The 17,768-nt window shown below is 37.1% G+C and overlaps 1 protein-coding gene across 1 annotated transcript in view; it reads right to left on the minus strand.

Annotated features, from left to right (window-relative positions):
• The window catches only part of LOC114454704 (ephrin type-A receptor 6-like), a 242,239-nt gene that overhangs the window by 15,062 nt on the left and 209,409 nt on the right, over positions 1–17,768 (minus strand). Inside the window, exons 9-11 of the mRNA XM_028435348.1 lie at positions 13,430–13,500; positions 10,369–10,494; positions 9,332–9,517 (exon numbers count right to left, since the gene is read on the minus strand). Coding sequence (XP_028291149.1) covers positions 9,332–9,517; positions 10,369–10,494; positions 13,430–13,500 — 383 coding nt within the window. The remainder of the gene's footprint in view (positions 1–9,331; positions 9,518–10,368; positions 10,495–13,429; positions 13,501–17,768) is intronic.

Raw genomic sequence — 17,768 nt, forward strand, 5'->3', positions numbered from 1 at the left:
TCCTGATGCAAACAGACAACATCGTCCACAGAGAATATTGTCGAGGCACAAGAGGCCAAATATCCTGCTACATAAAATTACCTCCAGATCCTCCAGAGAGGAAACCGGGCAAGACTTCAGATTCAGATTCAGAATACTTTATTTATCCCCGAGAGACAATTCAGTTTCAGTTATATCCCGACCAAGAAACACGAAAAAACAATCACATATCACATGGGGGGGACAACTACGGGAGACCTGGGGAGCAGCCGCAGCACGGCAGCGCTCCGTTTTAGTTGAGAAATATGGAACAATGGGTAAGAAAAAGAGGCAATAATGAATACTATGGGACTGGAATAGTGGTTGCCCTAAGCAACTCAGACACGTTTCTTCCTAAATCATCTTGTGGATACCAAAACCTAATGCACGGTTCTAATCATGGTTATCTGAAACTTACCTTTTTTTTTTTACCATGCATTGATGGCCCACCCTAATACACATGTTGAAAGCCAAACAGCAGAATTCTAACACTAAGCGCCCTACTACTGCTGACAGAAATAGACCCATCTTGCACATTAATCTCTTGCACCTTCTGTAACATGTGTTGCTTCATTGACAGAGACTGATCGGCTTGTTCAACAATGACTCTGAATACACTAAATCACAGTGTATGTAACTAGGTTAAACGGAACTGGATTCATGCAGAACAAATGGTGTACATTACAATAAAGCACCCCATCTTCATTAACCCAACATGATGCATAACTGCACAAATACAGAACACATTAACGCTATATTAATATTGTTTGAATTATTTTCCATTACAGGTATAGCAATTTACAGTATTTGTTGAATAATACATCACATGTGTCAAACTCAGCAATTTTAAATCACTATATCATATCCAAACATAAATATTGGCATTCATACAAAATAACACTTTTAAAAAACAAAACATTTCGACAAATTTGATTGGAAGTAGAACTTTACAATTACTCAAGTAAAGTTTGCAGTTTTCCCATGTTGTGAAGTCATTTTTACTCTCAAATTCTTGAAAGCCATCTTCATTTTTCCAAAATCCTACTCAATCCTTAAGTTATTGGACAAAATTCCCCCAAATTTAATAAATATAGTGACTACTAGGGATGTAACGATTAATCGTAAGGCAGTTAAAAATCGATTCATAGGTATCACGGTTGATATCGATTTTCTGACAATTGAATCGCAGTACTTTTTTTAACCAGCAGAGGAAGTGTTGGCGGCGGGCGGAGTCTGCTAATACTTTCTTTCTGGCTGCCTTCTACTCTTAAATATGTTAATAAATGATTCATTACCCCTTTAGCACCGAAAGAATATCTGTAATATTACTTGAATATCTGTAAAAGTCACGTTTTTCTATTAGCTCTGTCTGCTAGCATAGCTTCTCTTCTTCACTGCAAGATATCTGCATGCCAACCGACCACTGTGTTATTTATTTATTTATTTATTTATTTATTTATTCAGTTTATTTCCGACATGGTTACATTCACTTTTTTTTTTTTTTTCTTTTTTGTACATGCCGAAAAAGGAGACGAGAGAAGCAGTTTGCTTATCCGGGTCCCGTCCCCTGTTTTACCATCGCAAATTTACATGGGTTTACATGTCTCTCTGGTCAAACATTCTTGAGTTCTTCTGAACCGTCCTTTTTTGTGTATTCTCATCTGTAGTCAGTGTTGTCCTCTTCCTCTCTATCTTTGTTCGTGTTGGCCTTGTTCCCTGCCAGACGTTGTTAGCATTCCTCCAGTTCAAGAATAGTTCCTCTTTCGAAGGTGTTTGGAAGGTTTTTCCCTTTTCATCCATAATGTCACCACTTGTTTTGTCTCTACATCAAGGGTAATCCAGCTGTTGTCAGCTCTATTGGCAGTGTTGTATTCTCCACTGTCAGATCCAACTTGTATAAACACATTATTATATCCTAGTTCACAAGCAAGGTAGTATTTTAATGTAATATATCTTAGTTCATAAGCGTGTTTCTAACTGCTGTTGTTAGTTCTATTGGCAGTGTTGTATTTTCCACTGTTAGATTTAACTTGTAGTAAACACATTATTATATCTTAGTTCATAAGCAAGGTAGTAATTTCATTGTACAAGAAAACGTTACCCGCGCCCTCTGCTGGTCCAAACAAATATGACGTAAATCAGTGCAATGACGGTTTTTTTTTTTTAAAGTCCAATTGTTAAGGCACAAAATACATTTTCAGTTGCACTTTTAAAAGAAAAAGAACAATTATGCAGTTTTGCATATGTTTATTATAGAACCAGAATTTAAATTAATAGGCTTCATTTTCATTTGTATTATTCCTTTATTTATTTAATTCAAGATTTATTTTTAGTTAAGTTGCATTGTTTTGAATAGTTTATCAAGGAATTCTTTTGACAATGAAAAATAAAAGGAAAATAATACAGTATTTTCTACAAATTTGTCTACAGTCCCATTTTGTAAATGAAAAAATCGTGAGAGAATCGTATCGTGAACCCAGTATCGTGAATCGAATCGTATCGGGAGTTGAGTGAATCGTTACATCCCTAGTGACTACCGTTCACCTATTGCTTGGGTATGGTCGGTGCCTTATGTACAACATACTTTTATATCATTGATACATGGAAATGCAAAGTAGCACTATTGTTGAAAATTGTCGATCTCCCACCTCTGCGGCTCACTTGAGATCAAACTTATCCGTATTTGGTCCCTGAACTAAATTGAGTTTGACACCCCTGATCTACTTCTACAGTACCTCACAGAGCCAACCCACAAACTCCTGTTTAAAAAAAAATAAACCTTTAGGGCAGACAATCATTTTAAAATAAAAACCTTGCAGGCACAGGAACTCAAACAACAATAGATGTGAGGCATGCAGGTGCACGAATGGACTTAAAACAAAAAGTTAAGCTTCTTGTTCTTTTATATATAGAGAGGAGAAACGAGAGGTGAGGACACATTTAGCCATTAGAAAACACACTCCTGGAAGCCACATCTGGAAGTTTCCAAGGCACAACAAAATGTAAGAGAGGAAGCAGATGGTGTGAGCCACATTAAAGCCCAGCAGCTTTACGCTGCTCCAGAGAACAAGAACGGACCCATCCTGCAAAACCTCCACTGCATCAGACAGATTAAAGACTCTGTGTGGTTAAATACACTTTTTCGACACTGTGCAATGTGCATGGACATGTGTATAGTTTGTCAGATGAAGGATTAAAAAAGCACAGGGTTATGGGTCAATTACATTTTTCAATTACGGTAACCTGCATTTTCCCCCAATTATAATTAAAATTACAATTATATTTTTCCCCCTGAAATTCAATTACAATTATGTTGTCAGTTATTCGTTATTATTAAATTATTGGGCCTTTAATTAACAAGCACATAAAACGTAACCGTTTTTAGGGTCTTATGAAAACCTTATCTCAGGAAAAAAAAAATCATTTTTTTTTCAATTTTTATGCTTTGGCACTGACAGTTTATTTTTTGTAATTTACCTGAACTCAATAACTTGGTTATGATTAAAACAGCAACAGATTTTTTTTACAACTAGAATATTTGCATTTCCTGAAGAAGATGCAAGTGAGGATACAGGTGCTGGTCCGCATTGGACTGCATTACCCTACAATTAGATTAGCATTAGCTAGCATGAGCTTTAATATTAACAAGCATTAGCTAGCAATAACATTAGCTAGCATTAGTATTAGCCTAGCAATAGCATTAACAATAGCAATAATCTAGCAATAGCAATAACCAAGTAAAAGCATTAGTCTAGCATTAGCATTAACTTGCATTAGCACTAGCTAGCATGAGCTTTAATATTAACTAGCATTAGCTAGCAGTAACATTAGCTAGCATTAGTATTAGCCTAGCAATAGCATTAACAATAGCAATAATCTAGCAATAGCAATAACCTAGTAATAGCATTAGCCTAGCAGTAGCACTAACCAATGATTAACATTAGACTAGCAATAGCATTAACCTATCAATAACAGTGACAAAGCAAAAGCATTATTATTACATGAGCATTAGCACTAACCTAGTATTAACATTTACCAAGCATTAGCCTTTGCCTAAAATAGCAATAACCTAGTAATAGCATTGGCCTAAAATAGCAATAACCTAGTAATAGCATTAGCATTAACCAGGCATTAACATTAACCTTGCAATAGCATTGACCAAGCATTAACATTAGCCTAGCAATAACAATAACCTATCAATAGTATTCACCTATTAGCATTGGCCTAACAATAACAATAACCTATCATTAGCATTGACAAAGCAATATCATTATTATAACATTAGCATTTTACTTGCATTAGCACTGACAAAGCAATAGCATTATTATAATATTAGCATTATCCTAGCATTAACACAAACCTAGCATTAGCATAATGTTAACATTATCCTAGCATTAACACTAAGCTAGCATTAGCATTCACATAGGAAGCGCATTAGACTAGCGTTAGCATTACCCAACCCTGGATTCAGTCATTGGCAACTGCCACATTCAACGTGTTTTAAATCTGTCAAAAACACCATCTTTCCACCCTTAAATCTGCTCCTCTACCAGCTGGGACACACAGGGGACATCATTTGATCAAGCTTAGCTTCTTAGAGGTAATTAGCAAGAGCCAGGAACACTATACGTCCACTCCTTGAAGCGCCTCGACGAAAAAAATCAAACGCACCTGTTTGCCTGAACCTAATGTGTCACCTGTTGTTTCAAAGCAAGAAAATATCAGTCAGTCACAGCACAATAGTCTCCATAATTAGTCTCTGAAGAACAACAACAGATGGAAGAAAAAAGTGATGGAGAGAGTGAGGTGAAGACAGACAAGGAGAAGAAACTAATGTTTTCCACAAACAACAGCATGTGATGCCAGTTGTTATTTAGAAAAATGTCCTTGTGCATATTGTAGTTCTGTTAAATAAGCAGTCGCACAAAATTAATCAAAACAATACAGAACTATTGAGTTTAAAGCAGCGGTTCTCAACTCTTTCAGCCAGCAAACCCCAAAATAAAGGTTCCAGAGACCCCCACTGTTGCTGAATGTGGTTCAACACAAATATGAACATTGAAGAACAGTCATGTGGAGACTGGGTCGTCTGTAAGGGGGAATAAAGGGGAGAGATTTTTGGGGTCCATCCATAAAGTCAACAAAATTGTCCATCATTCTATGAATCTGTGATAACCACATTAATTCATTTATTTATCTGAATAATATCCACTGTTATCCAGGAAGTTTATTATTATTTGAGCCATAGTAATAAACACTGGAAGGGGTCGCCAGGATGCTTTTAACAAACTCAGAATATTTTATGAACAATTTGAGCCCATTTTTGCTTATTTTTTGCCTTTCCCTGCAACTACACAAAACTTGCCATTACTTAACCTACTTTCAAATTTTTTTCTTGCCATATTTTTGATTCTTTTAATGCATTTTTTGATACATTATTACTCCCATTTCTGCAACTTCTCCATCTAATTTCAAATTCTTCATTCCAAATTTTTTCCACTGTCAAGACATTTTTAGCACTAATAAACCTTTTCCATCACTTTCCCACTTAATGATGCACATGTTGACCCCGTATTGTCACTTTTAACCTCTTTTCACCATATTTCATGCTTATTAGTACCAATTTAACCACATTCACAATTTGCCATGCTCATAATTTGCCAGTTTAAACTAATTGTTCCAATATTGACACTTTGAAGTCTTTTGACCACTTTTTCGCTCCATTTTTGGCCACTCTAATTTGCAACTTTTAAACAATTTCTATGATTTTTAAAATCCCATCTCACCACCTTTTCCACCATTTTTAGTCACTTTTAACCCATTTTATTTTTACTAAAACAAAGATTTACATCTTTAAGATGACAATACACTATGGCACAAATAATAATTAACCTCCTGGATAACAGTGGATATTATTCAGGAAAATACATAAATAAATAAATAAATGTGTTTATCACAGATTCATAGAACAATGGACCATAATTTTGCTGACTTTATGGATGGACCCCAAAAAGCTCTCCCCTTTATTCCCCCTTATAGATGGCCCTGTCTCCACATAACTGTTCTTCGGGTACAGTGGAGGTCCCCGGTCTCTGGCACCTTTATTTTGGGGGTCGTGGGTTGATAAAGGCTGAGAACCACTGGAGTAAAGTAGAGCCATATTATTAACAAGGTCAGAGCTGAAGTTCGTCCTCTATCTGCCTTCAGGGGAAGGAAGTCTTCAGGAGACACATTTATATTCACAGCGATGTCTTAGTTTATACAGGCCTGTAAAAACAACCATATGTTACACTGGGTGAGCCTCATAAAACACTACTCGTTAACAAGTCCATGCTAAAGCACACACACACACGCACGCACGCACACACGCACGCACGCACGCATGTTCACACTATGCTCAAAGAAGAGTCCTGCCTAGAATCCTATGATTCATACAAACACATTCCCACACCCAGCAGCGCTGGTGCCTGTACCTCTGCTGTGGATGATAAAATAGGAACACACACGGGGGTGAGCATGAAGAGTAGAGCCATTAGAGTTAAGTATTATTTATTCTATGCAGGGAAATGTGGCCGCTATAGGCCACACAGTGACTCCATTTGAATGTAAAAACCCAAGCAAAATGATAAAACTGTGACAAAGTGATTACTAAGGCCAAAGAGAATTGCTTTTATAATCACAATTCTACATTAAAGGGGTAGTATTATGAAAAATTCACTTTATAATGGTTTTGCTACAGTGATATACATCCCTTTCGCCTCAATCAGAGGGTCAAAATTGAAAATATTAAGTTTCCTCCCTCCCTTGCTATTCCACATTTTGTAAAAAGTCATCTCCAAACGAACGAGTTGGATTTTTATCGCCTTGTGGCATCACATTGTGGAAACTCCTCCTCCTGACAATACTGGCTCCTCCTACCCTATAAGAATGTGAGATCCTCCCTCTCAAACTAATATAGAATATACATTATACTTTATTGTCATATGTGTAAAGCTACATACAAAAAATGTTTTCACTGCATTTAACCTCTCCCATAGGAGCAGTGGGCAGCCATGGATAGCTCCCAGGGAGCAATTGCAATCAGTTCCATTTTTAGTACCCGTTATATCGGCTCGTATTGCCTTTGAGATGATCTGACTTGTTTGTGACCCAATGCGACGCAGCGTTTGGACAAAACAGTAAACTAGCACCTTTAATTGACTATTTCTGTAATCAGTAGTGGTCACGATGACAAGAAAGCGACGTAGCAGCTCCGATGAGTGTTTGAAACAGCAGAAACAGCTGACCAACTCAGCTGCTGATGTGATAAACACACACCGTGGAGCAGCGTTTGTCTCACTCACAATCACAATAGCCGCTTAAATGGCCATGCGTTTTAATGTAATGTGCAGTTTATTGGCTAGAAACAATGACAAGAATGTGCGTGCATAGCAAAATAAAATTTCTATGGTGATCAGCTGTTGTGTGGAGTCTGCGTCTAAATTGTCATAAATTTTATTAGGTTTTCTTGTTCATGGTGATAAAAGGCTGAGTAAAAAAATATAATGGCAAAAATTAGGGTCATTGTCAATGGTTTTCCCGTGAGAGCAACATTACTATCAGGACTCTTTGGGTTTTATTTCCTGAAGGTTTCTGTGCATAAAAACAGGAGCTAGGGTTATGCTGCGTTCACACCGGATGCATCGCAAAATGTCCGTACGTCCAGATTACATACAAAGTCAATAGATAAATGCGTCCTGGATGCAAAATTTTTCCAGTGCGGCAGTGCGGTGCAATCAGCACGTCAAGTGCGTTGGCCATGCGAGCGCGCTCCCGATTTTACGATTATCCGCACACCTGCACATTCGCAAGAGTTAAAAATATTGAACTCATGCGACTGTTTCACATGACGAAAGCCAATCAGAGTCTTTGTTGACAATGACGTCAGGCTGTCAACACGGACACCGATCTGTTCACCCATTCAACCATGGAGTAGAAGCTGTGTGTGACCACCTGGAGCTGTATGACACGGCCTTTATAACCGGGACCAGACGAGGAAGGATGTGACGTGGAGGAGAATCAGCGAGGAGGTGGTAGTAGCAGGTAAAAGTTTTCTCTGTAGCACTGAGCCAGGATAGCATTAGCCGCTAATCACACCGGCTTTTTTCACTGATGGTTCATGTTTATGAGAGGAGAAAAAAGAGCACAGCTCCTCGCTTCAGCAGGCAGTGAAACTCACCGAGTTGGATGCGTCGCTGGTGGGCGGTGCTACGCTTCAGACGTATATGATGCGAATGGGGACATTTTTTGGTCCTGCGGACCATGCGGTACGTTTCGTATGGCAGATGCGTCCTGTGCCGCAGAAGACGCACTGGGTGTGAACGCAGCATTAGGGTTAGGGTTAGGCTAACACATAGCAACGAATATTGGATCCATCAAACATGCAAAAAATAACTCAAGTATTTGTCTATTCAGTGGATTTGTCCCTCATGAATATTTAATCTCAGATTGTCTGTTCTGGTGCACAAAAATGTTGGGAGGATTTACTAAAAATGTAACAGAATAGTGGGGACTGGTTTGTTGGGGTGTCCAATTACAACTTTTTCACCTCCTAATCTCAAATTGTTGTAAGTACTCTCAGTTTTTCCAAAATCCTTCAATTTTCCTCAAATTATTCCCCAAAATAAATATAATTTCATCACAAAATCAAAGAACTTTAAGATTGTGCAGAGACTGATATCCGTCACTTATTGCTTGGATATTATCGCTGCTTTACGTACTGTACTTTAAATACCATTATACGTGGAAGTGGAAACCAGGGCACGTGAATGATAAAATTGCTTGTTTTACTGCCTTTAATCATCTGCCCACGTGAGATTAAACTGGTCTGTATTTGGCCCCTGAACTAAAATGAGTTTGACACCCCTGATCTAGTGATATTACTCAGAACAATAATCAGTAACAGATGGTATGAAAAAACTGAAATATTCTACAATTGAATGAAATAAAATAAATAAATACATTTGAAATCTCAAGACACTTTACAGTAGAGCAGTCTTAAGGATGGACTCTTCATTTTATGGATACACACATATGCATATATACGTATATACACATACATATGTATCCCACACCCAACATGAATTCATATTTGCCTCTTAAAGGGTCAGGGTTTACCAATAACATTGAATTTGAATTGCATTAAAACTCCTTATGATGGTCGCGACTGAAACTAAAAGAGATGAGTGAATCCCTGGGAGTGTAAATGTGGATTTCCAGTGCAGTAATAAGAACATTTTGTATTTATTAATTAAAATCTTGATCAATGACTTACTCTTGGTGACGACGCCCTCCAGCCTGATGATGTTGGGGTGGTCAAACTGGCCCATGATTGATGCCTCGCGCAGGAAGTCCCGCCTCTGCCTATCCACATATCCTCCTTTCAGAGTCTTGATGGCAACGGCGATCTCCTTCTTCCCTGGAGTCCTCAGACGTCCACTGCACACCTCTCCGAACTCACCTGGAACACATGGACATGCAACCACGCCACAGGCAAGATGTAGGATCTACTGAATATGAGCTTTGAGGTGCTTAAACTTTGCTTTTAACTTGTCCATATTAAAATGTAGTGCTTGCATATTGTAGAGAGAAATATGTAAAATGATGATATTAGATACAGCAGGGCTTCTCAACATTGGGGTTGCAATATTTTAACCTATTTTCATCACTTTTTCTTGCCATGTTTTTGATCCTTTTGATGCATTTTTGCAACATTACTCCCATTTCTCCATCAAATTTCAATGCCTTTTCTGCACATTTTTTCCACTTTCAAAACATTTTCAGTACTTATAAAACCCATTCCACCACTTTTCCAACCTAATATCAAATTTTTTTTTTTATTTTTTTTACCATTTTTCTGCAACTACACCAAACTTATTTTTCCACCTAATGTTGCATATATTGACCCATTTTTTCCACCATGTTTCATGCTCATTTTTTCCAATTTAACCAAATTCATGATTTGTCATGCCCATTATTTGCCAGTTTAAACTACTACTATTTTCTTTTTTTTTTTTAAATCACTTTTTCTGTCCATTTTTGGCCACTCTAATTTTCAACTTTTAACCAATTTCTGTGGATTTTAAAATTCCATTTCACCACCTTTTCCACCATTTTTGGTCACTTTTAGCCCATTTTATTTCTGATTATGCAAAGTTGACACCAGCAAATGGCAACATGAACCACCTGAGGGCAGTGTTGCAGTTCCCTACTAAATTAGCTTCAATATCTGATATCTGATTAGTACAAGCTTTGTGCATTTTAATTTGTCACTGTGCATGTGTCAGTGTGTGTGTGTGTGTGTGTGTGTACCTGCTCCGATCACCCTTTCAATTCGAATCCTGCACGGATCGATCTCTTTGGTGAATTCGTGCACGGCTTGCGTGGGATCTTCATATGTGTCAGGATCCACGTACGTCTTTACGCCTGGGAAAGGAACTGAGGATATACACATTTTATAGATTAAAACAATCTGGTTTTGATTGGAAATTGTTCAGATACGTTTCATCAAGGAGGCTTCGGCTTTTGTCTCTAAGGAAATATGGAAGGAGAGAAAATAAACTCGCCTCCAGCCTGACTTTTAATGCATATTTAGATATTTACCATATTTATTGTGAGTAAAAATATAATGCATGCATGTGATGCATGTATTATTTTACTATAATTGTACTAGCATTGGGTGAAACCATTCAAAAACTTCATTTAATGATAAGAAATCGCAAGAAAAGCCCCGACATGCACACATTAAAGAGAAACTTTAGGGCAGACATGGGCAACTGGTGGTCCGGTGGCCACATGCGGCCCTTGGTTTAATTTTGTGTGGCCCCAAAAGTAAATAAATGACTCCAAAAACACGCAAAATAACAGAATACAACAAGAAAAATACTCAAAATAAACCCTCTGAAAACACTCAAAATTGCACACAAATATACAAAAGGAGAACAAAATTGTACAATAATGACAGAAAAATATAATTAATGACAACAAAAACATGCAAAACAACAAATACAGACAAAATTACCCTAAGGGCCGATGCTACGAATCTAGATAATTATATCCTGGATTAAACTCCATTAGCGGGCTTCAACTAACCAAACATTCCCTGTCAGACAGAAGCTGTTTTACGACGGTCGATCACAACAAGTTGAGGTAAGCGTGTTGATTTCAGTCTGGTTAACCGGCGCACTCTAGTGACAGAGGTGGATATTACAGCATCTGACCAATCACACGGATGAACTGTAGAATGTCACAAATGAGGAATAATTATTAAAATACATAATTCAGACCAAAAACAAAACTGTTGCTGCAGTAAAAGCAGAAACTAATTAATGCAGGAATTGATGAGTGTTAAAAATATTTAAATTAGTGAGATTATAAACAGAGAATCAGTTTCACTTTCTCTTCTCTTTTTAACTTGTCTGTGGCTCTGATGCTGCGTTCATACAGATCATCTTACATCATAAGGTGGAATACATGCATATGTTATATTATCTACAGGACTGAGGCTCTTTGCATCACCACAGAATACATGAATGAATAAATGAATGAATTTATCGGTGTGAAAGCACCCGATGCACGCAGGCTTCATCAGCTGACTATAGATCAGTCCATCAGATATAAATCTTTATGTTTCCTAACGAATGTCATCAGTTAATGAGGACTGCATCGATGTCTAAATATTCTCTCTCTCGTCAGCTGTCAGATCAGATCCACACAGTGACGTGATCACACCACCTTTTATTGGACAGGTCGCTTTCTAAGAAATCTGATTGGTCAGGAGGCGGGACTTTAGCACTTGCTAAGATCCTAACCAGAGAAAAACCTGCTCACAAGCAGGATAGTCGTTCAGCATAAGTTACCATGGTGATTTAGCTACGTCAGACATTAGCAAGCTTTGTAGTCCAGCACACACTGATTTAATCCCGGAAGTTAATGTGATAAGAGGTAATCTAGCTTTGTAACATACCCCCTAAAAACACACAAAATGACAGAAAAGTACATAAAACAGCAAAAAACCTCTGAAAACACTCAAAATTACAGAATACACAAAAACAAAAGAAAAACAGAAATACACAAAATTACTAAATTAATACACAAGACAATTACAAATAAAAGCAAAATACAGAAAATGACTGACAAATATACCAATGATGACAAAAACACAAGAAACAAAAATAACCAAAATGACTCTAAAAACATACAGAATAACAGAAAAGTACATAAAACAACAGTAAAAATACACGAAACCTCAAAAAACACTCAAAATTACAGAAAAATACACAAAAAGACAACAACAATGAACAATAGGAAAACAAAATTACTCCATAAACACAAGACAAAGACAACTACGACTAAATAACTAAAACAAAAACCAGAAATACACTTAATTAGAGAAATTAGTAAAATTAACAAAATTTATAATAAAAATACACAAAATGAATAAAAAACAACAAACAATAACAGAAATACACACAAAAACCACAGAAAATCTTTGTTTTTCCCTGTATTAATGCTCAGATTGGTAATTTTTCTAACCACTGACATATTAGTTGGTTTTGTGGCCCTCAGATCAGATACACAACTTGCTGTGACCTCCAGTGTGAAAAAAGTTGCCCGTCTCTGCTTTAGAGTTTCTCCTCAATACAGTATTGATAGCAGATTACAAGACATTTAATGAACAAATGCCACAATGATTTGGTATTTGTTGAGACAAATGATGTTAGTCAAAGTGAGGCACACATCTCTCCTGCTATTGATCACGATCTAGACCTCAGAGAGTTTCACGGCTCGATATTCTCTCTCTCTCTCTCAGAGCCAAAGAGCAGAAAACACAGGCAATGCAGCATTAGGTTCAGCCCGTGCATAGAGCACGGCATCAGTTTTAAAGCAGCGGTCCGCCCTGCTGGGGCGTCCTTGAGATGGTCAGTGAATCGTCTCTATGTAAAGGCTGTCCCCAGGTAAACTAAAGATTCTCCTTCAATAATAATCACTGCCACGCACAAAAACAAAACAAAAACAAACAACGATCAGGCGTCGCTGATCCATGACGTTCAAGGACTCGCTCTCCTCTGAAGTCACACGAGCACGAGGTCACACACACTCAAAGAAAACCTGTGGACTTTGACCAAGAATATCAGAGACCGCTGTCACATCTTCAAAATAATAATGATCATCACTCATCCTCATTTCCTCTTTGTCCCATCAACATCTTTCTTAGCACTTTATATTAACTCACTTTTTTGTTACAGTCACATTTCTAACACTGCTGCACACTTTATATTCTCTCTTTCGACTCGACAGATATGTAAACAACAAAAGAGATCATAAAAACATTTAATATCTGATTTATGTGCGATTAAAATGATGTCTTTACCAAGTCCGTTCTGGAAGTTGTCCCTCCTTTTATCCTCGGCAGTCATCTTGGTCTTAAAGTACCACTGACACCTGGAAAACACACACACACAAACTACTTAAGTACAGTATCAAAGTATTTGTACTCAGTTACTTGTCACCTCAAGTAAAATGAAGTTAAAGGTTTCCCCACTGGAAACCAGTGTGCTCATTCTTCCACATTAGAAGACTTTGTTTATTGGAGAGAATATATATCAGAGCAGTGAGCGACAGAGACGTAGCCAGAGAAAGATAAAGAACTGCTGCCAAGAAAGTACAAAAAAAAATATGCTGAGAGAGATTTGATGACAGCATCTGCACAAAGACTGCACATGAAATGATCCAAAGTAAAGCTCAGATGGGATTTTGGAATTACAAATAACAAACGCTGTAGTAGCATACACAGCACAGCAGACAGTGGCCATGGATACATGATGTTTTTTTTAATTCGGAATTAGTTATTCAGAATTAAATTATTCGGAATTAAAGTGTTCTGCCTTGTGTTTACATAGAAATGGTAATTCCTGCATTGAGGTTTACTATTCAATTCCACTTTCGGTCTGGGGGTTGGGAAGGGTTCTGATTGGACAGGGGCGAACATGATGCATCACATCTATTGGAAAAAAACAGAAAACCAACCTTTTCTTTTTGGTTACAACACAGAAAACCACACATTAAGAACTGTTTTCACTTTTATTTTGATTGTAATTTTGAAGCAGCAGCTCGACAATAACGCGGTTTCGTTTTTTTCGCATTGCTCCGCGGAGTTGAAGGAGTTAGAGTACCGGAGAAGAGAGATAAAAGTCCGTACTTTGGTCACTCAAAGCCAGCGGTTAGTGCAACAGTTGCTCTACCTCCACTATACGTATATGTAATGTGTTTGATGATTTTAATTGATTTTACTGATTATTTTAAATGTTCTTATTGATTTTAAGCTGTCGAATGTTTTATCATGTAAAGCACATTGAATTGCCTTGTTTTTATAATGATCAGCGCATCATTAGTGAAGCTTTGGTGCTTCATGAAGCCTATTTGCTGAGGTCCATGTGCGTAATAACTCTGTGTGTCCGTGTGAATGTCCGCATGTTTGTGGTTCCGTCCATCCACTCTTTTCATTATATCCATGTCTTTTAAGGCTCTTATTAAATAAATAGTCTAGACTGGAGTCCAGCCGGCTGTCTTCGTTTTCTACCTAGTCGCGCATGCGCAGGACAACCGGAATTAATTTAAAGCGGAATTAAGTGTTTACAAAAGAGGAATTATTTAATTCAGAATTAATAAAGAATAAACCAGCCACCTAATTTGGATTTAAGTTTAATTCAGAATTAAATTATCATTAGGAATGAAGTGTTTACAAGGACAGTTTAAAGATGATTTAACTTTTATTCTGACATAAAGAGGAATTAAAGCTCCCATGTAAACGTGGCCAGTGTAGTAGTTTAATAGGTAGCATCAAAGCAGCAGCTTGAACATTAACCGGCAATAAAAACAAAAGATAAAATATTTAGTGCAGGATTAAACTGTGGGACAGTCAACTAATGCATAAGAACATCGCAGAATACATCTTGTGTTGTACGCCAAGTGATGCTGTGCTACAAACAAAGGATAGGACCAACATGGAGAATATTCACCACTACTGAACAGGTATTTAAACAGTGTTTTATTGCCCTCTGGGCGTATAAACAGCAACACCAACTAGTGAAAGGCTTTAGCAGCATCAGAGGGATGTGATGAATGGAGATGTAAAGGTTTTTATTCCCTCATACTCGTGAAGCAGCTGTTATTGTGTTTGCCTTTGTTCTACAATGCACAACAAATGCTCTTTCTTCCTGAACAACTGGGATTTTCTTTGATTTCATTGTGGTTCATTGTTTTCAGTCACAAGTGAAACTAGAGTTTTAGTGCCTGAAACAAACCGAGATGGAAGTTGATTCATCCAAAGCATAATAATTTAATAATTAGTTCTGATTAAAATGTTTAACATAATACAGCCAATAACACTCTTATTGTTATTGATATATGGAAAACATTAAACATTTTTAAAATGTATATACTTGGATTTATCTGTATTATATTTGTATAATTGTACATTTGTATTATATTTTCCTGGACGTGTGCCCTTGTATTTAATTCTTAATTAATTAACAGTCTTTTATTGAATTATGTACATTTCTTTTTCTTTCTTTTCTATGTTTTAGTGTTTTTTTTCATTCACAATAAATCTTATTCTGATATATACATTTCCTGTTGTGTTTAAAGCTATGAAGACAATCATTTTTTTTAGTAAAGATGTAGTGTAAAAAATTATTTGCTCATTTTGATCTTCACTGTAAACAATCTGTTGAGATTGCCGGAAAAGCTCAGCCCATTGCATTGTGGGAAGTGAAGTCCTGTAGACGGATGCATAGAAGTGATTTCACTCCATTCTTACTGCGATTTCTTGTGGTTGACTTGACACCAATATTGTTCTAGTTTGTTCCCAGTATTCCCCGTGATACCACCTCACACTGTTAGACATTCAATGTCGGCCAGATTCCAATCTTTCCGTGCAAACCCCAAAATCAACATCCGCCATTGTTTTACCACGACTTTCAATCCATAAAAACACCAGAAATGTTTTGGAGAATTTTTGGGGACAAACACAAAAATCACGGTAGAAATGACATAAAAACACTCATATCCACCGACATGACTCCACATCCCACAATGCAATGCCCCAATCTTTTCCAACAATGTCAATAAGGGAGTGTTTACAGTGGAGAGAAAAACAAACATTCGAGCAGCAAATTCAACCTTTTACATCCTCTTTTCCAGCAAATGATCTTTGATCTTTTAATCTATGAGGTCTGCACTATGTTCTATCTGATTTTATCTGAAAATTATTGTCTCCAGCAACTTCAAGTTTCTGTGTTTGCACCCATGATTTACATAGATTCCACTGCAATGTAGTTAAAAATATAATTTAGCCAGGGGGAAAATGCCTTTCAATGACTGTCACAACAAAATCCATCTCAATTTTACCAAACATAAAAACATGTCCAAACTGTGAGAATAGATGCACAAGATTAAAATGCATTTTTATTTCAATTGTTGTCATAAATAATATTTCTCACTGTCAATTTTAAGGTTATTCTCAAGGCTGTTACTCTTGAATATTTCAAAGACCAGTTTTTTTTTTACTGTGATATAGTTTATACTGACTTTATATCTGTGTAAAGGTGAGACAGAGATAATAAAGAGAATGTGTGATCTGATGATGTTAAAAAGGGGAAACCGACTCGTATTTCATCCTTTATTATATTTATCAGGTATTTAGGTGATATTGAAAGTGACAAAACACAAATTGAACTATTGGAAAAGCTGGGCCCAACACACAACTGAATCAATAGAGTCACTGGTGGTGATTTGTTTCTTTTACTTCTTCTTGTTACCTATAAGAAAGCCTTTATATGTGTGGTTGAGGAGCAGCAGAGTGGAGGCTCGACCCAAACCGCCATCAGAGACGAGAAACAGAGCTGTCACAGAGTCCCTGTCAATTCATTGGAGAGTTTCTCTTCACTGTCACTGCTGCAGACAGCTCTGCCTCTCCCAGCGCTCACGCTCTACACCTCTGTGGTCCGAAGGGAAGATGGTATCTACCTCTAAGGGATGGAAACTATGGAGCTGAGGGACAGAAACCTACAGCTCCTCCTCCTTCTCCTCCAGAGTCTGACAGGACAAGCTAGAGCTGACCAGGTTTGAGTCTGACTCAGACGTAATCATGCAAAGACACATAATGTGAAAACCTAATAAAACTAAAGCTGAAAGAAGGTATAAAACACATTTATCTATCTATAAGGGGGAAAAAAGCGGACATCTTTTTCGGGCCCATCATAAAACTATGGTCAATTGTTCTATAAATCTGTGATAACCACATTTATTTATTCATTTATCTGAATAATATCCACTGTTATCCAGGAAGTTTATCATTATTTTTTATTGAATATGTTTAAATTAGCAAAAATAAGCATGAAAGATGGTGAAAAGAGTATGTAAATATGACAGAGTGGCAGAAATTGGAATAATGTAGCAAAAATGCATTAAAAGGAGCAAAAATATGGCAAGAAAAAGTGATGAAAAATAGGTTAAAATATGGCAAGTTCAGTGTAGTTGCAGAAAATGGGTGAAAATAAGCAAAAATTGATGCCTTCATGAAACTCAAGGTTTCATGAAGGCATCTGGCGACCTCCTTCCACTGTCTCACAACTCCAAATTGGGTTCTGACCCCAAGGTTGAGAACCCCTGGACTAAATGGTAGAATCTGTATTATAATGGTAATGTAT

The sequence above is a fragment of the Gouania willdenowi genome, chromosome 21 (assembly GCF_900634775.1).
Source record: "Gouania willdenowi chromosome 21, fGouWil2.1, whole genome shotgun sequence".
NCBI classification, from domain to species: Eukaryota; Metazoa; Chordata; class Actinopteri; order Blenniiformes; family Gobiesocidae; genus Gouania; species Gouania willdenowi.